General features: G+C 39.7%; 1 protein-coding gene across 3 annotated transcripts in view; it reads right to left on the bottom strand.

The window, feature by feature from the left end:
- The window catches only part of LOC137003287 (protein NLRC3-like), a 40,339-nt gene that overhangs the window by 8,895 nt on the left and 5,714 nt on the right, over positions 1-25,730 (bottom strand). For all 3 annotated transcript variants that reach the window (XM_067363387.1, XM_067363389.1, XM_067363388.1), the window contains 11 exons: positions 22,896-22,971; positions 22,441-22,636; positions 20,517-22,347; positions 18,150-18,320; positions 16,901-17,074; positions 15,938-16,108; positions 13,943-14,116; positions 13,362-13,535; positions 12,879-13,052; positions 5,494-5,667; positions 650-823 (listed from right to left, as the gene is read on the bottom strand). In XM_067363387.1, coding sequence (XP_067219488.1) covers positions 650-823; positions 5,494-5,667; positions 12,879-13,052; positions 13,362-13,535; positions 13,943-14,116; positions 15,938-16,108; positions 16,901-17,074; positions 18,150-18,320; positions 20,517-22,347; positions 22,441-22,636; positions 22,896-22,971 — 3,489 coding nt within the window. The remainder of the gene's footprint in view (positions 1-649; positions 824-5,493; positions 5,668-12,878; positions 13,053-13,361; positions 13,536-13,942; positions 14,117-15,937; positions 16,109-16,900; positions 17,075-18,149; positions 18,321-20,516; positions 22,348-22,440; positions 22,637-22,895; positions 22,972-25,730) is intronic.

Here is a 25,730-nt window from a genome sequence, read left to right as displayed (position 1 = left end):
TTTAGTGTAATTTACAATCTCTAAATACACATTTTGCTTAATAAACGATTTAGTGAAAAGTACCATTAGTCCAGTATAAATGTAACATTTCAGAATAATCTTTTTGTGTAACAGTTTTGTTGTGTTTTATTATCATGGTGTTGCTGTCTGTGTGTGTTCCCTAGTTAGTGTTCTTGGTTGTTAATTAGTTCCTGCAGCTGTTCAGTTTTACCTTCATTACTCTGTCTGTGTATTTAAACTCTTAGTTCTGTCTGTTCATTGTTCTGTCGTTTATGTTGAAGTGGTTGTGTTTTACCTCTCCTACATGTTACATTTGTGATTAAAGACAGTGTTATTGTATTCTCCATCATCATGAGCTTCATTACAACCAGCCATTCATGACAATTTGTTACACTGTTTTTTAGTCTGTTCTCACTTCTGTCTTGTTTCACAGCAAAGATTTATCAGATTCCAGCATATGAAACTATTTTATAGCCACAAAATTTAAAATGCTTTAAAGTTTAATGTTCATTTTACTGATACAAACCCCTTAACTAAAACCATTTCTGAATCTTTCTTCAGATGGAGATGCAGCGCTACAAATTATGTGACATTATGTGACAAATTATGTGACTAAAGTAAACGGTAAATACAGTATAATGATACTAACTCTAGTTTCTCCAGCTTGAATTGTGGGTTCATCAGTAGATCACTGAGGTTTTTCACTCCAGAGTCTCCTAGTTCATTCCCGCTCAGGTCCAGCTCTCTCAGGTGTGACGGGTTTGATTTCAGAGCTGAAGTCAGGATGACACACTGTGTCTCTGTAATACTGCATCCACTCAGACTGAAGACAGAAAGAGAAAATGACTCAAATCCATGTTCAGTTCATGTGTGAGTTAAATGAATCATGAATAAATGTCATACAGTCACTAATAAACCAGCAAAAACATGGAAACTTAATGATAGAAAATAAGTGAATTTATCACTCTAGATTAATATAGGATCAATATAGAAACAATAGAAAAATTAACATTCAAATGGTTTATTTTTACATTTTCAATGCAAGAAAATCTTATATATGAATTGATTATTGGTAACACTTTATTTTACAGTATGTGCACTCTCAATGTTACTGTGAACTTACAAAGAAAATACTGTAATATAAGGTAAGTACATGGGTTAAGATTAGGTGTAGGAGTTCAGGACTAGTAGTCAAATCAAGTCACCCTTATTTATATAGCGCTTTCTACAATGCAGATTGTGTCAAAGCAGCTTTACATTGATAATTGGTATACAATTTTTCCTTTTAAAGAATAGTGTCAATGCAGGCAGATCAAAAGCACTGTTGAATAAATGTCAAGGATACTGTTGAATATCAAATGTCAAGTCAAATTAAATTAAATTAGGGCTGCACGATTAATCGTATTTTATCACGATAACGATATCTGCTTCTCTCGATTGATTTTAAATAAACGTCACGATATTGGCCCGCTCTATGAAAATGAACATAATTTGGAAATATTGGAAGTAATATTAGGAATTTCGCTGTTTTATCTTTTGAAGTAGTACCTAATTATTAATACCCAGTTATTGTAATTACCAGTGGCGCCTGCAGCTGTACGGCTGTACGCACTGTGCGTACCATGAGAGGGCGCTAATTAATGCCGTTTTTATTTTTTACATAATTTTTAAATTGATTATTAAAATCCATCTGCGTACACTCATGACATATTAAGACAGCAAGAGAGAATGAGAATAAATAAAGGTGTGCGTTTGTGTGTTGTAAAGTCAAATGTGTGTATGTGTATGTGCGTCCATTGGTGGTCTGGGTGAAAAGAAATCTGATTGGCTAGTTTAGTTTCGTCGTTTTTTTCCACACATGAAAAATGACGTTACAGATAGTTAATGTTTAAAAACAGGCTCAAAATGAGTAAACGCTTTCTAAAACAGCTAAATTCGACTGAAACATTTGCAAAATGGCCTAAAACTATTGAGTAGGGATGGAGAAATGAAGCCTCTTGAATATTTGAAGCTTTTCTTTAAATGTTTCAGGACAGGTTTCTGGTTTCAAAGCATCAAACAGCGCCATCTTGTGGCAGGTAAAATTTACAGCAGCCATACACTTGAGTGCGCAATTCCGTTGTTTTATCCATTAATTAAAGCTGCAGTAGGGAGTTTTTAGAAAACGTTGACTTAGCCTGAAAATTTGAACAAGCACAACTCACAGGCCACTCCCCCTTGCTCTATGCTGCGCTACAGCCCTCCCTCCACAGCTCCTCCCCCATCACAACGGAGCCTGCCGTGAACGCGCAGGCTAGTAAGCAAGCAGGGCCACCGATGACGGCGGATAAACAGTTATGGCACATTCACTGGTATGGACGAAACATCAACAATATGATTTACATTGACTATGGCCTGCCCATACTTTGACTACAAACTTGGTCCTCAAAACATTACGTATTTTGCAATACATGTAATGTAACTATATGACGTTGCACTATTTCTATGAGTAATAAATAGCTAGTAAGATAATATAACGGTAACTAACGTTACAGTATGCAAGTAATTATTCTATCGATATGTAATGCTAAATAAGGTTTGCTAGTACATTATTTCAGCAATATGACAAGCCAGTGAATTAGTAGGTTTCAATAGTTGCTTTGCACAGTGCGTGACATTTTATTTGTATGTTATGGGGCTAGAGTTTTGACACTGAGCCAATGGGCTCCGACGAGGAATTCACACCCACAGCGACTTCGAGGAGTCAGCGGACGGGGAGAAGAGAAACCATGCCATACATAATTTGTCAGGCCTGTTTTAAAATTATCTTAGTTGTGTAGTTCTTAAAAAAATAAAACAAATCAAGCAGGGATACTTTCTTGTCAAGCAGAAATGTGGCTAACTCTGCATCGGTTTTTAATCCTTTCAGGACACGTGGCTCCCTCCACCTCGGAAAAGCCACTCTCATATATTTACCCTCGTTTTATTTCAGGCTCTATCTAATTCTTTCTTTTTGGCTTTTTTATCATAGTCATCTGTCTTTTTCCATTTACCCGTCTTTATTTTATGAGCAGGTGCCACTCGAGGAATTGGCAGTTTGCATTGTTTGTCTGGCATAAGCAAAGCTGCGGCACACCGGTAATCTTGAATTTGAACGACTGTACACGCTGTGCATGAGAGGGGTGTGATCAACACGCACACGAGCTTGATTGACACTGCTAAGACACTCCTCCTGGCTCTGATTGGTTGTTTCTTACCGGAAGCGGTGTATTTCTGCAAATGGCAATAGGACCACTGGGAGGAGCCAGAGCAGCTTGATTTTTTCACAGATTATCTGTCTCATATTCTACTGTCAGGACATAATGACAGGTTTAACAAATATGTAAAAAATACATTTTTACAAAAGTTACCTACTGCAGCTTTAAAGCTGCAGTCCGCAACTTTTTTTGTGTTAAAAATTTACAAAAATGATATAATGAGAATATACAACATGAATCCATTTTCCAAACCGTGTTTTTGTCTTATCCTGAATCATTATGGTACACTTATAATCAGTGTTTATATTCTGACTATTTCAGACCAGACTGGTAGGACTCGCCGCAGAGTATCACAGTAACTGCATGACTCGCCATAGACATACATGGAGAAAAGTAGCTCCGGCTACAATGTTCCTCCGCAAGACGCGTGCAGTTCTGTTTATTAACCGCTAGAGGGCCAAAAATCGCGGACAGCAGCTTTAAGCACAAACAAAAGCCTGACGACGTTAAATGTGTTTATTTCAATAATATAGTTAACATTAAAATGGATCAACAAAAACAATAATTATAATACTAATGCATACTGAGTTGTTTGAGGCAAGTAAATTGTGCTGTTATTTTATTGTAAATACTGTTTATATGACAGAACATATGACGATGTAATACAAGCCTGTAGCTATACATTTAAAATGTCTAGTAAATAGACTTGAACTTCCATATGGTCTGCGTTCAAACATTCTGACACGCAAAGTGAAGTTTCACTTGACTGGAAAAAATGCGAGGCTTCGTTTCTCTGAAAACAATATGCACATTTCAGGACCAAGCTGTTTAGAGACAATGTAAAAAACAAAACAAAACAAAAAATTCACGAAGCATCAAGTACATCAGAGTGCAGTTACATGGGGGGGGGGGGGCATGCAGAACAGGACAGTAAAATAAAGTTCTACATGATAATTAATTCATTTTAGTGTAATTTACAATCTCTAAATACACATTTTGCTTAATAAAAGATTTAGTGAAAAGTACCATTAGTCCAGTATAAATGTAACATTTCAGAATAATGTATTTGTGTAACAGTTTTGTTGTGTTTTACTATCATGGTGTTGCTGTCTGTGTGTTCCCTAGTTAGTGTTCTTGGTTGTTAATTAGTTCCTGCAGCTGTTCAGTTTTACCTTGATTACTCTGTCTGTGTATTTAAACTCTTAGTTCTGTCTGTTCATTGTTCTGTCGTTTATGTTGAAGTGGTTGTGTTTTATCTCTCCTACATGTTAGATTTGTGATTAAAGACAGTGTTATTGTATTCTCCATCATCATGAGCTTCATTACAACCAGCCATTCATGACAATTTATTACACTGTTTTTTAGTCTGTTCTCACTTCTGTCTTGTTTCACAGCAAAGATTTGTCAGATTCAAGCATTTGAAACTATTTTACAGCCACAAAGTTTAAAATGCTTTAAAGTTTAATGCTCTTTTTACTGATACACATACAAACCTGTTAACTAATTGCCTGGAAAATCCAGCCTCACCACTGTACCAGCGGATGAGTCTGGTCGGCCAGTGAATCAATTTGATTTCTAGGGCGGAGCAGATCCGAGCAGACAGGAAGCGGAGTAAACCAATCAGAGAAGGGCGGATATGACGTTAGCAACGCGACAAGAGAGTCAACAGCGAAAAGTAAATAAACGGCCCCGGGCAAGCACAATAGTTTTTTGGCAAGCACGGAGAGTAGTTTAACATGGCTAGCGCTAGAGAAAGCGACGTTAATGACTTGGGTCGTTGTTGCAGTAAGAATTTGAGAATACGTGGTGTTATTGCCAATTGTGTGTGCGTGTGACATCGTATCAGGCCATCAAGCTGTTCAATAAACTGTTTAAAACATACAGTCACCCGATCAATACTGAGATTCTACATGTTTTCACTTAAAAAGGCTAAAAAGAAGCTGCATTAAGAGACATAGTCTGCTCTGCTCGATATTGAAGGGACTTTTGCCACACTAGAGTGACGCTGTTTGCGTCACTGAAATAAACGAATCTGATTCGTCTATACGTTTTGGAGTTGACTCGAATCGTGACGGATGGCAGACTGACCAGACAGATATTTCTTGTAGAATATATATCAGTCTGGCCTTGCCAGGCAAGTTAACTAATACCATTTCTGAATCTTTCTTCAGATGGAGATGCAGCGCTACAAATGATGTGACTTGTGCCCTGTTGTGTTAAAATAAACTAATCATGAATACAGTATAATGATACTAACTGTAGTTTCTCCAGCTTGAATTGTGGGTTCATCAGTAGATCACTGAGGTTTTTCGCTCCAGAGTCTCCTAGTTCATTCCCGCTCAGGTCCAGCTCTCTCAGGTGTGACGGGTTTGATTTCAGAGCTGAAGTCAGGATGACACACTGTTCCTCTGTAATACTGCAGTAACTCAGACTGAAGACAGAAAATAGAAAATGACTCAAATCCATGTTCAGTTCATGTGTGAGTTAAATGAATCATGAATAAATGTCATACAGTCACTAATAAACCAGCAAAAACATGGAAACTTAATGATATAAATGAACAAACCAAGACAGGAGCATTTGAGGATACTAGTTACAATCCAAGTCTGGATCCGTCCTCACTCCCAAAAATAAGTGAATTTATCACTCTAGATTAATATAGGATCAATATAGAAACAATAGAAAAATTAACATTCAAAAGATTTATTTTTACATTTTTAATGCAAGAAAATCTTACACATGAATCGATTATTGGTAACACTTTATTTTACAGTATGTGCACTCTCAATGTTACTGTGTACTTACCAAGAAAATACTGTAATATAAGGTAAGTACATGGGTTAAGATTAGGTGTAGGAGTTCAGGACTAGTACCTAATTATTATTACTCAGTTATTGTAATTACCAGTGGCGCCTGCAGCTGTAGCCTACGGCTGTACGCACTGTGCGTACCATGAGAGGGTGCTAATTAATGCCGTTTTTATTTTTTTACATAACTTTTAAATTGATAATTAAAATTCATCTGCGTACACTCATGACATATTAAGAGAGCAAGAGAGAATGAGAATAAATAAAGGTGTGCCTTTGTGTGTTGTAAAGTCAAATGTGTGTATGTGTATGTGCGTCCATTGGTGGTCTGGGTGAAAAGAAATCTGATTGGCTAGTTTAGTTTCGTCGTTTTTTTCCACACATGAAAACGTCTCGGTTACTTATGTAACCTTAGTTCCCTGAAGAGGGAACGAGGCGTTGCGTCGAGATATTGACGCTTTGGGAACGCAACGCGTGATGTCGTCATGAAGCACATGTGAAATCCGTCCAATGGTGTGACGAGACGTCAGAGGCGGGTGACGTCACGACCAGGAAACTATAAAGCACACTCAAACAAAGCAGCGCTAGCTTCAAGAGTCTGAAGTAGTCGCTGACAAGCATGCAGGAAGTATGGCAGGGCGACGCAACGTCTCGTTCCCTCTTCAGGGAACTAAGGTTACATAAGTAACCGAGACGTTCCCTTTCAAGGGAACTCGCGTTGCGTCGAGATATTGACGCTTTGGGAACGTATATACCCACGCAGCCATATTGACCAATGCCTGTCTAATGTGACTCGTCAGCACTAGACAGAACCCTGGCCCCAGGAGTGGAGCCAAGGTCAAGGTCATAAAACCTGACGAATGTATGTGGTGAGGACCAGCCTGCCGCATCACAAACGTCTTGTAAGGATACTCCTGAAAGCAGAGCCTTAGAAGCCGCCATACTCCTAGTGGAGTGGGCCCGGACTGCCAAAGGGGAAGGAAGCCCGGCCGACTCATACGCAAGTGAGATAGCCTCAACTACCCACTTACTCATTCTCTGCTTAGACGCCGGGGCCCCAACACTAGGGGACCCAAAACATACGAACAACTGCTCTGATTTACGCCCCAGGACAGTTCTGTGTACATAAGTGTCTAATGCCCGAACAGGACAAAGCAGATTGAAGCGTTCCTGGTCTGAATCCCTAAAAGGGGGAGGACAGAAGGCTTGCAGTACAATGGGTCTAGCCACATTAGTGGGGACCTTAGGGACGTACCCAGGTCTGGGATAAAGGAAAGCTTTAACCATACCAGGTGCAAATTCCAAGCACGACGGAGACACCGAAAGAGCTTGCAAATCCCCAATTCTCTTGAGAGAAGAAATAGCGAGGAGGAAAAGAGTTTTTAAAGTGACAAACTTAATTGGCACCTCCTCAATAGGCTCAAAGGGAGCTAGGGAAAGGCCCTGGAGCACCACGGCCAAATCCCACGCTGGAACCCTCGAGCGTACCGCAGGCCTCAGCCTCAGAGTGCCACGAAGGAAGCGGGTGATCAGAGGGTCCCTCCCCAGGGATACCCCAGCCAAAGGTACATGGTAAGCCGCAATGGCCGCCACATAAACTTTAAGGGTGGAGGGAGATAACCCTGCAGAGAACTTCTCCTGCAAAAAATCGAGAACTGAACCAACAGGACAGATAACTGGGTCCAACTGACGAACAGTACACCAAGCAGTGAAAAGCTTCCATTTCAACGCATATAACTTCCTCGTGGAGGGAGCCCTAGAATGAAGAATGGTACTAACAACCTCGGCTGAAAGACCAGAGTCTATGAGCTGAGCCCCCTCAGAGGCCAAGCCCACAGGCTCCAAAGTTCTGGGCGAGGGTGAAATATTGAGCCCCCCGCCTGAGACAGGAGATCCCTTCTGATCGGAATCTTCCAAGGAGAGCCATCGAGAAGGGATATTAGGTCTGAGAACCATACTCTGCCCGGCCAACAAGGGGCTATCAAGATGAGCCGGACCTGGTCCTGGCGAACTCTTTCCAGGACTCCCGGGAGCAGAGCGATCGGGGGAAAAGCGTACAGACGAAGCCTCGGCCACATCTGTACCATGGCATCCAGCCCTAGAGGAGCTGGATGCGTGAGGGAGAACCAGAGCGGACAGTGAGACGTCTCCCGAGACGCAAACAAGTCCACCTGAGCCTTTCCAAATACCCCCCAAATTTGTTCCACCACCTGGGGATGGAGCCTCCATTCCCCCGGCCTCAGCCCCTGCCTCGACAGGACATCTGCTCCGATATTCTGGACCCCCGGAATATAGGCTGCACGAAGTGACAACAATTTCCCTTGGGACCACAGGAGAATTTGGTGAGCCAGTTTGTAAAGCTGGCGAGAACGCAAACCCCCCTGATGATTTATGTAGGCAACCACCGATGTGTTGTCTGACCGGACAAGAACATGGTGGCCCCTGAGGTCTGGGAGAAAATTCTTGAGAGCCAGAAAAACAGCCATCATCTCCAGGCAGTTGATGTGCCAGGAGAGGTGATGTCTGCTCCACAGACCCTGAGTTGAGCGTCCATCTAGGATCGCTCCCCAACCCGTGAGGGAAGCATCTGTCGTTAGCATCTTGCGACGACAAGGAGCTCCCAACACCGGGCCTTGGGATAGAAACCAGGGTTTCTTCCACATGTCGAGGGCACGTAAGCATCGCCGCGTGACCTTGATCATGCGAAAAGGATTCCCCCTCGGAGAGAACCCCCTGGTTCTGAGCCACCACTGTAGGGGTCTCATGTACAGCAGGCCAAATGGAATCACGTTGGACGCTGCTGCCATCAGCCCCAATAGTCTCTGAAACTGTTTCACAGTGAGTGACTGGCCTAGCTTCATTCGGTTTACGGTACAAAGGATCGATTCTATACGAGCAGGCGAAAGACGCGCCTGCATCGTTACTGAGTCCCAAACCACGCCCAAAAAAGTGGTCCTCTGAGCCGGAGAAAGCACACTCTTTTTGGCATTTAACCTGAGCCCCAACTTTCCCATGTGAGCGAGGACGACATCTCGATGCCGAATCGCTAACTGCTGTGATTGCGCTAATATTAGCCAATCGTCGATATAGTTGAGGATGCGAATTCCCTGAAGACGAAGAGGTGCCAGGGCTGCATCCATACATTTGGTGAAAGTGCGGGGTGAAAGTGCTAGGCCGAACGGAAGAACCCGATACTGGTAAGCTTTGCCCCCAAAAGCGAACCTTAGGAACTTCCAGTAATGTGGAAGGATGGAGATGTGGAAGTACGCGTCTTTGAGATCGATCGTGACAAACCAGTCCTCGGACCCGATTTGTGACATGATTTGTCGTAAAGTCAACATTTTGAATTTGAGCTTCATCACTGACTGGTTCAGCAGACGCAGATCCAAAATGGGACGCAACCCCCCATCCTTTTTTGGAACTATGAAGTACCGGCTGTAAAAGCCGCTCTCTCTGTTGGCTGGGAGTACATATTCTATGGCCCCCTTTTCCAAGAGAGTCTTTACTTCCTGCTCCATAACCAGAGCCTGCTCGGGACCCACTACTGTGGGAAGGACCCCCATAAACCTGGGCGGGCGAGACCCGAACTGAATGGCATAACCTCTTTCGATTGTACGCAGGACCCATTGAGAAATATTTGGCAGTAGTTTCCACGCTGTCAGATATTCTACTAAGGGAACCAGTCTCTCGAGACTGGCCTCTGGTGTAATTTGAACAATCAATTCGGTGCCCTGAAGCGGCGCACCGGCAGGGGGCACCAGAATTGACTGTTCTGAGACCCTCCTCAGAGGGAGCGAGCACCCCAGTGCCGCTGCGTTTCCGGGCGGACACATGGATAAATGCTCGCTGGGAACCACTGCGCCCTGAAACACACGAGGTGGCAGGGTTAGCAGAACGGCCCCCTGAGGGCACTGAAGGGAACTGGGCACCGTAAGAGGAGGTGTACACCATTTCCCTCCAGAGGGGGCTGCCCTCAGAGTCCTGATACTCGTGGCGTCAGGACTTCTTCGCCGCAGCCTTCTTGGCGATAATGACATTCCTCAGATCTGTCCTACCCCTTGAAGGCTGCGGCTGAGCACGACCACCCGACCCCCCGTATCTTTGAGGAGGAGCGCGGGTAGTGACGCTCTGTTTTTGAGTGGCACGGTGTTGCTGTGAGGAGCTGGCTTTTGATGTTTGGGGCTGCTGGTGTTGCTGAGCAGCCCCGGGGATATGAGATCTACGGGGGAGGAGCTTTTGGAACGCTGCCGCTTGCTTATTAGCTTCCTGAAACCTCTCGACGACAGTGTTGACGGCGTCGCCGAAAAGGCCAGGGGGCGCAAGCGGGGCGTCCAGAAGGAAGTTTTTATCTTTATCCTTGATGGAACTAAGATTCAGCCATAGGTGTCTCTCCGTGGCCACTAGAGCTGCCATAGCGCGGCCCACAGATTTGGCCGTTTCTTTGGTGGCACGGAGAGATAAATCTGCAGCCCGACGTAGCTCATCGACTACGTCGGGCGAAATTCCCCCGTTCTCATCAATATCCCCCAATAATTCAGCCTGGTAGGCTTGCAGCACGCCCATGGTGTGAAGACATGCTGCCGCCTGACCAGAAGCTGTATAAGCTTTGCCCACCAAACCAGATGTGACTCTGACTGGTTTAGTGGGCAGCGTCGGGGCCTTTAGGGACGATGCTGATTGTGGAGAAAGATAGCTCGCGAGCGTCTCCTCCACTTTAGGCATTGCCCCATAACCGTGCTCTTTAAGCCCCGTTATCGATGCATAGTGCGTGGTCTGAGCACTATGCACACGATACGAGGCTGGTTTCTTCCAAGATCTCGACACCTCGGTGTGGAGATCTGGAAAAAACGGGAGACCCCGACGCGGAGGCTGTGCTCGCGAGGGCAGGAAGCGTTCATCTAATTTGCTTTTGGGACGAACGTCCTGCCTTTCTGCTGGCCAGTCAAGATTTAATCTAGCAACAGCGCGAGTAACAACCTCCACCAACTCCTCATAAGCCGGAGAGTGGGATGGCGAGTCCACACTCTCCGCTGCATCGATGCTCTCCACATCCAACTCCTCAGAGCTGTACGCTTCGAGCACCGGTGCCTGATCCAGTGTGGAAGGAACCGCAGGGCGTGCTTCCAAACACTGAGAAAAGGCACTGGATCTATCAGGTAAAGGCTGAGATAAGGCAGCGCCCGTCTCAAACCCCTCTGATAAATCCATTTGCGATCCCCAAGATCTAGATCGACGCTGTGCCTCGGCAACAGCGGGACCCGAACCGCGAGCCTGAGCGCCCTCCTCAAAGAGTGCCAGGCGGGAGCGGAGCGTCCGTAAAGGAAGCAGCTCACAATGCTCACAGCCAGCACCCTCGAGTGCTGACCGTGCATGCTCCGCTCCCAAACAAGCAACACAAAGACCATGTGTGTCCCCACTCGTAATAAAACGTGGGCAGGGATGAACACACGGTCTGAACTGCTGATTCGCCATAATATAGATATATAGAGAGTCACAAACAACACCAAATAAGACAAACGAGTCACATAAAGCGCTACTGAAGACACAGAAGCTAGCGCTGCTTTGTTTGAGTGTGCTTTATAGTTTCCTGGTCGTGACGTCACCCGCCTCTGATGTCTCGTCACACCATTGGACGGATTTCACATGTGCTTCATGACGACATCACGCGTTGCGTTCCCAAAGCGTCAATATCTCGACGCAACGCGAGTTCCCTTGAAAGGGAAATGTTGTTACAGATAGTTAATGTTTAAAAACAGGCTCAAAATGAGTAAACGCTTTCTAAAACAGCTAAATTCGACTGAAACATTTGCAAAAGGGCCTAAAACTATTGAGTAGGGATGGAGAAATGAAGCCTCTTAAATATTTGAAGCTTTTCTCTAAATGTTTCAGGAAAGGTTTCTGGTTTCAAAGCATCAAAAGTGTCAAACAGTGCCATCTTGTGGCAGGTCAAATTTACAGCAGCCATAAACTTGAGTGCGCAATTCCGTTGTTTTATCCATTAAGCACAAACAAAAGCCTGACGACGCTAAATGTGTTTATTTCAATAATATAGTTCACATATTAAAATGGATCAACAAAAACAATAATTATAATACTAATGCATACTGAGTTGTTTGAGGCAAGTAAATTGTGCTGTTATTTTATTGTAAATTACTACAATAAATATATGGTATGTACATGCAGAAAAGGACAGTACAATAAAGTTCTACATGATAATTAAGTAATTTTAGAGTGTAATTTACAATCTCTAAATACACATTGTAGTATTCATTTCAGAATAATCTATTAGTGTAACAGTTTTGTTGTGTTTTATTATCATGGTGTTGCTGTCTGTGTGTTCCCTAGTTAGTGTTCTTGGTTGTTAATTAGTTCCTGCAGCTGCTCTGTTTTACCTTCATTACTCTGTCTGTGTATTTAAACTCTTAGTTCTGTCTGTTCATTGTTCTGTCGTTTATGTTGAAGTGGTTGTGTTTTATCTCTCCTACATGTTAGATTTGTGATTAAATACAGTGTTATTGTATTCTCCATCATCATGACCTTCATTACAACCAGCCATTCATGACAATTTGTTACACTGTTTTTTAGTCTGTTCTCACTTCTGTCTTGTTTCACTGCAAAGATTTGTCAGATTCCAGCATATGAAACTATTTTACAGCTACAAAGTTTAAAATGCTTCAAAGTTTAATGTTCATTTTACTGATAAACATACAAACCTGTTAACTAATACCATTTCTGAATCTTTCTTCAGATGGAGAAGCAGCGCTACAAATGATGTGACTTGTGCCCTGTTGTCTTAAAATAAATTAAACGTTAAATACAGTATAATGATACTAACTCTAGTTTCTCCAGCTTGAATTGTGGGTTCATCAGTAGATCACTGAGGTTTTTCACTCCAGAGTCTCCTAGTTTATTCCCGCTCAGGTTCAGCTCTCTCAGGTGTGACGGGTTTGATTTCAGAGCTGAAGTCAGAGCAGAACAACCTTCATCTGTCAGATCACAGCGGCTTAACCTACATTAGCGGAGAGAGAGAGAGAGAGAGAGAGAGAGAGAGAGAGAGAGAGAGAGAGTAGAAAATAAGACTGAAGGAAACTCTTTATTTATTTAATAAAAACCATCATCTTCAAGCAAATAAAACAGACAGAGGAAGAGAGATCTTCATCTTTATTTCATCAGATCTCAAAATACTAAGATGAAAATGTTGCACAAATATAATGTGAACTCAGACTCATTGTGAGATATTGAGTATAAAGTGTTTTAGTTTAAACTGTTAAAGTGATTTTAAGCATTTTGATTCTTGTATGTGAAGAATGTTACTGACCTCAATCTCTCCAGTTTACAGTGTGAATCCTTCAGTACGTCACATAAGTGCTTCACTCCTGTGTTTCCTAGTTCATTCCAGCTCAGGTCCAGCTCTCTCAGGTGTGACGGGTTTGATTTCAGAGCTGAAGTCAAGATGACACACTGTTTCTCTGTAATACTGCATTCACTCAGACTGAAGACAGAGAAATAACAATAGTTCACATCTATGATGATCATCTTATTGAAGAGCTTCAGCAGCATTTAGTTTCCAATAGTCTGTTTTGAAACCCAGTTACACTAGTTCTGTGTGCTGAAGATACTGTTTCTTCTCTTTCATTTTAACTATTTATTTGATCTCTCTATTCTTTATTCTCTGTTGAAAAGACAGATTTTTTCAAGTACACAATCAGTACATCATATCAAATGCTGGAAATTCAACAGTTGCTAACTAGATTTAAAATAAATAAATAAATAAAAAAGTGACCAATAGGGAAAACCCAGAAAGTGCACTGCTATAAAGAATGAAACATAAGCTCTGCTGTCTTAAAATAAATAAACTTCAATCACACTGTAACTGCTGTACAGTATAATGATACTAACTGTAGTTTCTCCAGCTTGAATTGTGGGTTCATCAGTAGATCACTGAGGTTTTTCACTCCAGAGTCTCCTAGTTCATTCCTGCTCAGGTTCAGCTCTCTCAGGTGTGACGGGTTTGATTTCAGAGCTGAAGTCAGGATGACACACTGTTCCTCTGTAATACTGCATTCACTCAGACTGAAGACAGAAAGAAAAAATGACTCAGATCTATGATGATCAACTAACATGTTTAGCTTCATCCAGCAGACTTTTACTGACAAATAAACAGGGATATCCAGGTGCAGGTAACATGGAGAAAGACGACACATTGTTCATTTAAAGGTGCCCTAGAACTTTTTTTTAAAAGATGTAATATAAGTCTAAGGTGTCCCCTGAATGTGTCTGTGAAGTTTCAGCTCAAAATACCCCACAGATTTTTTTAAATTCATTTTTTTAACTGCCTATTTTGGGGCATAATTAGAAATGAGCCGATTCAGGGTGTGTGGCCCTTTAATTCTCGTGCTCCACGCCCCAAGAGCTCGCGCTTGCCTTAAACAACATAAAAAAAGTTCAAACAGCTAATATAACCCTCAAAATGGATCTTTACAAAGTGTTCGTCATGCAGCATGTCTAATCGCGCAAGTACAGTGTTTATTTTGATGTTTACATTGATTCTGAATGAGTTTGAGGCTATGCTCCGTGGCTAACGGCTAATGCTACACTGTTGGAGAGATTTATAAAGAATGAAGTTGTATTTATGAATTATACAGACTGCAAGTGTTTAAAAATGAAAATAGCGACGGCTCTTGTCTCCGTGAATACAGTAAGAAACGATGGTACTTTAACCACATTTAACAGTACATTAGCAACATGCTAACGAAACATTTAGAAAGACAATTTACAAATATCACAAAAAATATCATGTTATCATGAATCATGTCAGTTATTATTACTCCATCTGCCATTTTTCGCTATTGTTCTTGCTTGCTTACCTAGTCTGTTGATTTAGCTGTGCACATCCAGACGTTAATACTGGCTGCCCTTGTGTAATGCCTCGATCATGGGCTGGCATATGCAAATATTGGGGGCGTACACCCTGACTGTTACGTAACAGTCGGTGTTATGTTGAGATTCGGCTGTTCTTCAGAGGTCTTTTAAACAAATGAGATTTATATAAGAAGGAGAAAACAATGGAGTTTGAGACTCACTGTATGTCTTTTCCATGTACTGAACTCTTGTTATTTAACTATGCCGAGGTAAATTCAATTTTTGAATCTAGGGCACCTTTAAATATACTACCGACATTGTAACAATACAAAGGCTGAAATAATCAATCTATGTTAGTTTACACATTAATTTCATATCATCTTTAAGGTACTTTCGTGTCAATGTCACTCTTGGTTTGATCACTGGGACAAATGTGTTTATGTCGGTTGTTTTCAGACACAATGTCGACTCGCTAACATTTTACAATAATCTTTCATTTGTTAACATTAACTACATTAGTTAAAATGATGAACCAATGATGAACAATACTAATACAGCATTTAATAACTTTAATGTAAGTTTCAACATTTACTAATATAGTTTTAAATACAAAGGATTTCTGTTAACAACAACATTAGTTAATCCACTGTGAACAAACATGAAAAATGAATAATAGTATAAACTAACATTAACAGATTAAGGAATAAAGTATTTTCTGAAGCAGAATACAATCAAAGAAGTTTTGGAAAAGGTTCATTTGCTTTAGTGCTGCACCGTGATGCAGTGTCACGTCTGTTCTGGGTTTTGTTTAGTTTATGTTTTCATGTCTTTTATTTTATATAATTCTCACAGTCTTGCTCCTCATGTGATCTTGCCATGTGCTCCCCCTGTTCATGTGTCATGTTCTGATTGGTAAATTATTATGGCTATGAAAAAACTGCTCTGACTCAAATACATGAGGAAATATTATCAGCTACAGTAACATTACAATTAAAAGTAATGTAATATTTTAAATAAATGAACAATACTCACGTCAGTGTGTTGAGTCGACAGTGTTTATCCTGCAGTAGAGCAGCGATCTGATTCACTCGTGTGTCTCCTAGTTTATGTTCACTCAGATTCAGCTCTCTCTGGAGTAACGGGTTTTTACCCACAACTCTCTCCACATACTGACAGGCTTCATCTGCAGCAGCACTCAAAAACCTGCAGAAGAGTCAATTCAGTTCTCAACTAAATGTCTGTTGCAGTACAAACATGACTGATAAGATAAGATGTGTAATTATTGTTCAAAATACCAGCTCTAGTTAGTTATTTAGATGAAACACTTTTCTTTCAACATTTAAAATACACACATAAATATATAAATACTTGAAAACGAAGTCTAATAGAGTTATTTAAAAGAAACTAGAGTGACACTCAGTCCTAAAACAAACTCATAAGAACAGAAACGTCCCACAGAGCAGAAGGGCAAAAGCTCACTAGATCATGATTTTCAGTATGAATACAGAGTGTGAAATTAAGGCCTCAAGATCTTTCTGGTTTTTAAGCAGGAGGAGTGAGAAACATCAGCAGAGAAATCTGGTTTGTGAAACTGCATGTTTGTGAACATCTGGAGACTCATAGACCTGCTGTAGAGATACAGTGAATCTGGGCTTGATGGAAAACAATTGTGTTCAGAAAACAATATGACTGAAAGGTTAAATAGAATTTTCAATGAAAATGTGCACAAAAACACAATTGAGCATGTTAATTGTCAAGGTATACCATAATCCAGAATAGCACATATACTGACCCATAAAGTCTATTTGACCTGTAGCTTGTATCACAACTAAACTGTTGACGATTATCATCATCATGTCAGAACCTGCAGCATCTGATCTGATCTTGACATTTTGATGCAACAAATTGACCAGCTTGTTTTATAACTAAATATATATGTTATGACTATTTAGCCTGCATATAACTAATTTTGTTAATTATTTCATCCCGTCTCACCTCAGTGTCTTCAGTTGACAGTTTGGATCCTGTAGTAAATCACTGAGCTCCTTCACTCCTGACTGTCCAGGATCATTTCCTGTGAGATCCAGCTCTATCAGGTGTGAAGGGTTTGATCTCAGAGCTGAAGCCAGAGCTTTATAACCTTCTTCTGTTACACTGCAGTTAGAGAGTCTAGAACAGGAATGAAAACATTCAGCTGGTTAATCAGTCAAACCTGAACAACATATATCCTTAAAGTGAATTTTATTTTGTTCTTTGTACAAATGCATTGAAAGTTAGACATATCTCTGATAGACATCTTCTCTTAAATTAAAAAAAAAAAACATTCATCTAGCGAAATTTCATATATAAGTTTCTTCTTACAGTAAATGCAAATGTCAATAAACATCTTGAGGTGATCAGCAGAGCAACAGGTAAGTGAATGGTGAGTATGATGGTCTTGGAGAAGAATGAGAAGTAATACTGTCCTTTAGTTGTGTTGCAGATGGTGATGGAAGGAGATGCTGGAGACGGATGACAGGAACACTCACACACACAGGCAGGTAGGTACACGAGGAACGTTGGAGACGATGGAGACGAAGGAGACGATGGAGACGATGGAGACGATGGAGACGATGGAGACGATGGAGACGATGGAGGCAGGTAACTATAGCGTTTAGAGTCCTTGAGGTAAGCATACAAATGGCTGTAGTGCAAACGAGACCGGACAGTGAGTGTGTGTGAGTGTGGAGCTTAAGTGCTGGTGGTGATGATGGTGTTGATGATCTTCAGGTGGCGGTGATTAGTAGGCTGGTGATTGAGTGCGTGGGTAAGGGAGTGAGGTGGAACCTGACGTGTCTGTGACAGAGCTCAAGTAAACATGCACACACTCGCATCACCGAAGCTCACAGGCACCATCTTGTGCACCGAGCACATTTTGATCTTTAACATTAGATCTCCACTTTTCTTGGAACAAAACAAATGCTTAATATCAATTCAATATTATTCTTCATGAAAAAAAACAACAACTAATGATATGATATACCAGTGCTGCAACAAATAAATAAAAGATCTTTGGATTTCAAAACAAATGCTCAGTTTGTAGTTCATTATTATTATTTTTTAATGAAAAACAATAATAATAAAACAAAGAAAAACAACAAAAGTTACCAAATTAACAAAAGTTCTCTTGCGTTTTTGCCTCCAGCATCGTCCTGTCAGTCATCGCACCTCCCTCTCATCATGTGACTCCTGTGGATCAACTTACCGTAGTATCTCCGATTTACAATTTAAATTCTTCAATCCAGTGCAGAGCAGCTTCACTCCTGAATCCTGCAGATTATTATTGTTCATGTTCAGCTCTTTCAGATTGGTATCTGATGCAAGAACTGCAGCCAGAGCTGAACAGCTTTTGTATGTTAAATTACAATCATTTAACCTACAAGGGACATAAATCACAGAACAGAATTAGATGGAATATATACATTTTTCAATATACAAAATTAAATATATTTTCCATTATAATTTTTTACATAAAAAGTATATATAGATGCAAGAAAAAGTATGTGGAACCACTTGCAGAATCTGTGAAAATGTGAATCTCAATACTGTGTGGGATTACCTGGATGATGCATGACTGTTTTTTGTTTTGTGATGGTTGTTCTTGTTTGTTCTGAGCAGTTAAACTGAGCTCTGGTCCCAAAAATTCTTCATTTTTCCAGCATCTTTTGCATATTTGAACCCTTTACAACAGTGACTGAATGATTTTGAGATCCATTTTTTCACATGGAGGACAACTGAGGGACTCAAACACAACTATTAAAAAAGGTTAAAACATTCACTGATGCTCCAGAAGGAAACACGATGCATTAAGAGTCTGGGGGTGAAAACTTTTGAACAGGATGCAGAGGTCCCAATTTTTCTTATTTCGCTTGAATATCATTTTTTTTTTTTCATTTAATACTGCCCTTCGGAAGCGACAGAAGATACTTGCATGTTTCCCGGAAGACAAATTAAATACAATTTACCTTGATCTTCAGATTCCAGATGTTTTCACCCCACATCTATTAATGCATCATGTTTTTTTCTGGAGCATCAGTGAATGTTTGAACCTTTTTTAATAGTTGCGTTTTGAGTCCCTCAGTTGTCCTCAGTGTGAAAAGATGGATCTCAAAATCATTCAGTCACTGCTGTAAAGGGTTCAAATATGCAAAAAATAAATCTGCAGGACCTGAGCTCACAGGAACAGAGCTCATTTTAACTGCTCAGAACAAACAAGAGACTCATGAACAACCACACAAAAAAACAAAAAAACAGTCGTAGATCATCCAGGTAACCACACACAGTATTAAGAATCAATGGTTCACATACTTTTGAATGGGGTTATTTTAATAAATTCAGCTTTTTTTTTTGTCTTATGGATTATATGTAAACACCTTTTATGTAAAATATCTTACTCAGGACAGTACTAAATAAAAAATAACATGCATTTTGTATGATCTCTCTTATTTTTACAGATTCTGCAAGTGGTTCACATACTTTTTCTTGTAACTGTATACAGCAAAGAGGCGGACCAAAATTATCATTACTCTTCAAAAACTATTATTTCCTATACATCTGTATTTTTTATTCAGTGACAAGTTTCCTAGATAAAATAAAGCATGTTTGGAAAAGAAACTGTGTTAAACTTTATAGCTTTTTATAACTTTATAGCTGATCCTGGTTTCTCCCAAGGATTTTTTTTTTTCTTTCATCTGATGGAGTTTGGCTTCTTGCCTCTGTTGCCTCTGGCTTGCTTAGTTGGGGACACTTAACATTCAGAAATATTATTGACTTGACTGCACTGACACTATTAGATGAGACAGTTCACACTTTTATAGTAAGTTAAAGACCTTTCACTATAATTAAAAAAAATGCCTCCTTTCACATGTACATATCTTTTTGCTATGAAATCTTTTATGATTTAGGCCAAGTAAAACGAAGATTACTTTAAGAACATAAGAAATTGTATTAATTATTAATATTCCAAAATTAACATTTACTGGATTAAAGCAATTTAGGTTTTCTTGATTATTCACTGTGGTTAACCGATGGCTGATGCCGATATCTTAGAGAGCAGGGTGGCCAATGGGTGAAATATCATTAATTTTTATTAATTTATAATAAAAACACATCCATAAAAATTGCAGAAATTAAATTTATATTTTACTTAATATTTACTAAATTATAAATAAATAAATTTAATTTGAACTTAATAATTTGTAGAAAAAAACATGTTAAAATGTGTAAAATAAATATGAACCAAAAGGCTTTTGATAAATGTTTATTGGTAAATCTCTCAATCATGTACTTATTGCAGTACACACACAATTAAAACTTCACAACTACTCATAAAACTAAGCATTTAAATGTTTAAATTATTTGTAAATGTTCTTTTATATTTTGTCTTAGGGTTTGATAAATTGTCTCCATTTTCCTTTTTTTTCTTTTTGATTTTTCAGACTATTATTTCATATGTCTGGCTTTATAGAGTTAATTTTATGATTATGATGGGGAATCACTATAGAATAATGTAGATAAATGCATTTTTTTTCAGATGAGAGCAAAACATGACAAAATGTATTAAATGACTTACAGAGCTCTTCTGGAGGTTTTGATGACTGCCCATAATCTAATGAGACACTCGTCTGATTTCTTGAATTTCTGAAGCTCAAACTCCTCCAGCTCTTCCTCTGATGTCAACAACACAAAGACCAAAGCAGACCACTGGGCAGGAGAAAGGTCACCAGATGAGAGACTTCCTTTGCTAAGGTGGGTCTGAATCTCCTTCACCAGAGTTTGGTCGTTCAGTTCATTCAGACAGTAGAACAGATTGATGGATCTCTCTGCAGACAGATTAGCTTCTAATTTCTGCTTGATGTACTGAACTATTTCCTTGTTGCTCTGGTCATTGCCGTCTTGCTGTGTCAACAGACCCCGTAAGAGTCGTCGATTGGACTGGAGTGAGAGACCGAGGAGGAAGCGAAGGAAAAGGTCCAGGTGTCCATTGTCACTCTTGAGCGCCTCGTCCACTGCAGTCTTGAGAAAATCAATCATGGTTTCATTTTTGTTTTCCTGTTCTGTAGACTCATGAACAAACACACTTTTCTTGTTGATGTCTAGAAACAGATGTGCATAAAGGGCTGCAATAAACTCTTGAATGCTCAAGTGAACAAAGCAGTACATGGTACCAAGAATGATCCCTGTTTCCTCCTTAAAGATCTGGGTACACATGCCTGAGTACACTGATGCCTTATAGACGTCAATACCACAGGCTTCCAGATCTGTGTCATAGAAGATCACGTTGTTTCTCTCCAGCTGATGAAATGCCAGTTTCCCCAGTGAAAGGATGGCGTCTTTATCCCAGGAAACATCTGCTGCGTATTCTCCATCATATTTTCGGCGGCTCTGCTGGATCTGAAATCGGAGAAAGTGTGTGTACATTTGTGTCAGAGTCTTGGGAGTGTCTTCAGTGTTTGATTCCTGTAGTGTTTTAGAGATCTCATCAGCCTGATTGTTTTTCACATCATTATTTCTTTTCTCCTCCAGAATGTTCTGGAGAACAGTGGCTGAAATCCAGCAGAAGACTGGGATGTGGCACATGATAAAGAGACTCTTTGATTTTTTAACATGATCAATGATTCTGATGGCCTGATTCTGATCCGTGAATCTTTTTTTGAAGTACTCTTCCTTTTGTGCGTCACTGAATCCTCGTATCTCTGTCAGCCGGTCGATACAGTCAGGAGGAATCTTACTGGCAGCTGCTGGTCTGGTGGTGATCCAGATGAGAGCAGAAGGAAGCAGATTTCCCTTCATGAGGTTTGTTAGGAGAACATCCAGAGAGGCTGGTGACGATACATCACTCCACGTCTCATTACAATCAAACTTCAGAGGAAGGCGACATTCGTCCAATCCATCAAGGATGAACAGGACTTTGAATCGATTCCTTCTTGTAAGGTTCAGTCCTTTTGTCTCTGGGAAAAAATTATTTATAAGGTCCATGAAACTTAGTTTTTCTTTCTCCTTTAAGTTCATCTCTCTGAATGGAAGAGGAAATATGAAACTGATATCTTGATTTTCTTTTCCTTCAGCCCAGTCCAGAACAAACTTTTGCACAGAGACTGATTTTCCGATGCCAGCGACTCCTTTTGTCAGTACAGTTCGGATCTCCTCGTCTTGTTCAGGAGCTTCAAACAAATTTGTGCATTTAACCTGAATCTCTTGAGATTCATGACGCCTGGAAGCAACTTCAATCTGTCTGACCTCATGTTCAGTATTGACCTGCTCACTGCCACCCTGAGTGATATAGAGATCTGTGTAGATGTTATTCAGAAGTATGGAGTCACCATGCTTCGCAATTCCTTCAAACACACATTGATACTTCTTCTTTAGGCCACATTTTAGCTGATGAATGAAGAACAGTTCATCTAAACACAGGAACAAAAAATTGTTTTAATCTTAATATATAGTTTTATAGTCTACACAAGTGTCAATCTGACAGATGGTCATGAGTCTCTGACCTTCTAGAGCATCAGCAGCTTCATCTTGCTTCATCTCTCTCAGGTAATGTAGTGTGAGATCAAGAGCTGCTGCTTTCATACTGCATTTATTCTCATTAAAGTCCTTCACAAAGTTTTGTGTGTTCTCATTTTGTAATATTTTCTTAAACTTTTCCAGCTCTTCCTTCAGAAATGTGATTATTTTGCTCTCAAGATCCTACAAACAAAAGTAAAAAAAAAAAAAAGGACAAAAAACTATTTAAACCAAATTGTACATCTACATTTGGTCAGCACTATTTATTCAATAATTAAAATAAAGAAAAAAATCCTGTTAAAAGACTAACATGCTAACCCGCTGTTATTTTTTAACAAATAGAATGAATATATATATATATATATTATATATATATATATATATTCAATAACATATTTGTTCGTTATAAATATTAAACATTTATGAAAATGTGTTTTCCTACCTGGAAGATCCGCAGGAGATTGTGTTTGAAATTCCTGTGAGTCTGAACGTCTGAGCCTATTGTCTCATATTTAAGCCTGTAATCAAATAAATAAGATAAAATACTGATTTTCCAGGCAAAATATTACAGAAAGAGAAATAAAACATTAGCTGTAAATACTCTGATAAATATTTGATCTAATAATGTTTCATGATTGGTATTCACTGATAAAACTTTTTAACACAGCCAACGTGTGACCATAAATGAAAATCACAGATAAATCAGATAAACAAATGATAAAGCTTGGGTTACTGAATATTAGATCTATTTCTTCAAAAGCACTTATTGTAAATGAAATTATCACAGACAATAAACTAGACTTGCTGTGTTTGACAGAAACCTGGCTAAAACCAGACGATTACATTACTTTAAATGAATCTAGTCCTCAAGGTTATGATTATCGACACAATCCTCGACAGAAAGGCAAAGGGGGAGGTGTTGCTGTAATTTATAGTAATATATTCAGAATCATTCAAAAGAATTTCAAATATAATTCCTTTGAAGTGATGGTGCTTTATGTAACATTATGTAAGTTGACATTTGTGCTGGCTACTGTATACAGGCCACCAGGGCACCATACTGACTTTATCAAAGAATTTGCTGATTTTCTATCAGAGTTAGTACTAGCTGCGGATAAAGTCCTTGTTGTTGGTGATTTTAATATCCATGTAGATAATAACAAAGACGCATTTGGATTGGCATTTGCAGACATTTTAAACTCTATTGGAGTTAGACAACACGTGTCAGGACCCACTCATTTTCGTAATCATACCTTAGATCTAATACTGTCGCATGGAATTGATATTGATGCTGTTGAAATTCTACAGCAGAGCGATGATATATCAGATCATTATTTAGTCTCGTGTATAATACAATTAGCCAAGGCTACAAAACCACCACCCAGCCATAAATATTGTAGAACCATCACGTCTACCACTAAAGATTACTTTATAAATAATCTCCCCGAGCAGTTTCATCGCCTTAGTATACCTGACAACTTAGAAGAACTCGATGCTGCAACAGAAACTATTGGCTCTCTCTTTTCCAGCACATTAGATGCAGTCGCTCCTTTACGTCTAAAGAAGATTAAGGAAACTAATCAAACGCCGTGGTATGATGAGCACACTCGGGCTCTAAAACAAGCTGTGAGAAAAGCTGAACGTAGTTGGAAGAAAACAAAACTAGAAGTTTTTCGCCTTTCGTGGAAAGAAAAAATGATTGAGTACAGAACGGCTATAAGAAATGCTAGATCTACTTATTTTTCAAATCTCTTAATAGAAAACAAACATAATCCTAGGTATTTATTTGACACAGTGGCTAAATTAACTAGAAACAGAGATTCAACTGCTGACGTTTCCATAGAGCACAGCAGTAATGACTTTATGAACTTCTTTACTTGCAAGATTGATAATATTAGAGAGAAAATTATAAACATGCAACCGTCTACAGTTTCGCTTCAGACAGTGCATTGTAGTGTCCCTGAGGTAAAACTAGAATCATTCGCCGCTATAGGAGAGGAAGAATTATCTAAACTTATCAAATCATCAAAATCAACGACATGTATGTTAGACCCAATTCCGACTAAACTACTGAAAGAAATGCTTCCAGAGGTCGTAGGTCCACTTCTTGATATAATTAATTCATCGTTAACACTAGGATACGTGCCAAAAACCTTTAAGCAGGCTATTATTAAACCTCTTATTAAAAAACCTCAACTAGATCCGAGAGATTTAGTAAATTACAGGCCAATCTCGAATCTACCTTTTCTGTCAAAGATACTAGAAAAGGCAGTTTCAACACAACTGTGCTCCTTTTTAGAAAGAAATGGAATCTGTGAGGATTTCCAGTCAGGATTTAGACCATACCATAGTACTGAGACTGCTCTCGTTAGAGTTACAAACGATCTACTCCTATCATCCGATCGTGGCTGTATTTCTCTATTAGTGTTATTAGATCTCAGTGCTGCTTTTGACACTATCGATCACAACATTCTTTTAAAAAGACTTGAAAACTATATTGGCATTAGTGGAACTGCTTTGGCATGGTTCAAATTGTACTTATCTGACCGTTATCAGTCTGTAGTAGTAAATGAAGAGATGTCGTATCGATCACAGGTTCAATATGGAGTACCACAAGGCTCAGTACTAGGACCGTTGCTTTTTACTCTGTACATGCTACCCTTAGGACAGATAATTAGGAAGCATGGTGTTAGTTTTCACTGCTACGCTGACGATACTCAGCTCTATATTTCCTCGCGCCCTGACGAAACCTACAAATTCACAAAACTAACAGAATGCATAGCTGACATTAAAAACTGGATGACAAGAAATTTCTTATTATTAAATTCAGAAAAAACTGATATCCTAATCTTTGGACCAAGAACTTCCTCACGAAAAAACCTTGAATACTCTCTAACACTTGACGGGTGCTCCATTAAACCTTCGTCCTCAGTTAGGAACCTGGGTGTGCTCTTTGATACCAATCTTTCATTTGAAAGTCATGTTTCTAGTATCTGTAAAACCGCATTCTTCCATCTAAAAAATATATCTAAATTACGACATATGCTCTCAATGACAAATGCGGAACAGTTGGTTCATGCATTCATGACCTCAAGACTAGATTATTGTAACGCTCTACAGGGTGGTTGTTCTGCTCGGCTTTTAAACAGACTACAGTTGGTCCAAAATGCGGCAGCTAGAGTTCTTACTAGAACCAGAAAGTATGACCATATTAGCCCAGTTCTGTCAACATTACATTGGCTCCCTATTAAACATCGTATAGATTTTAAAATCTTGC

This window comes from Chanodichthys erythropterus, chromosome 16 (assembly GCF_024489055.1).
Source record: "Chanodichthys erythropterus isolate Z2021 chromosome 16, ASM2448905v1, whole genome shotgun sequence".
Taxonomy (NCBI): Eukaryota; Metazoa; Chordata; class Actinopteri; order Cypriniformes; family Xenocyprididae; genus Chanodichthys; species Chanodichthys erythropterus.
The sequence above is the reverse complement of the archived record's forward strand: the minus strand, read 5'-3'. Positions and strand labels throughout refer to the sequence as shown.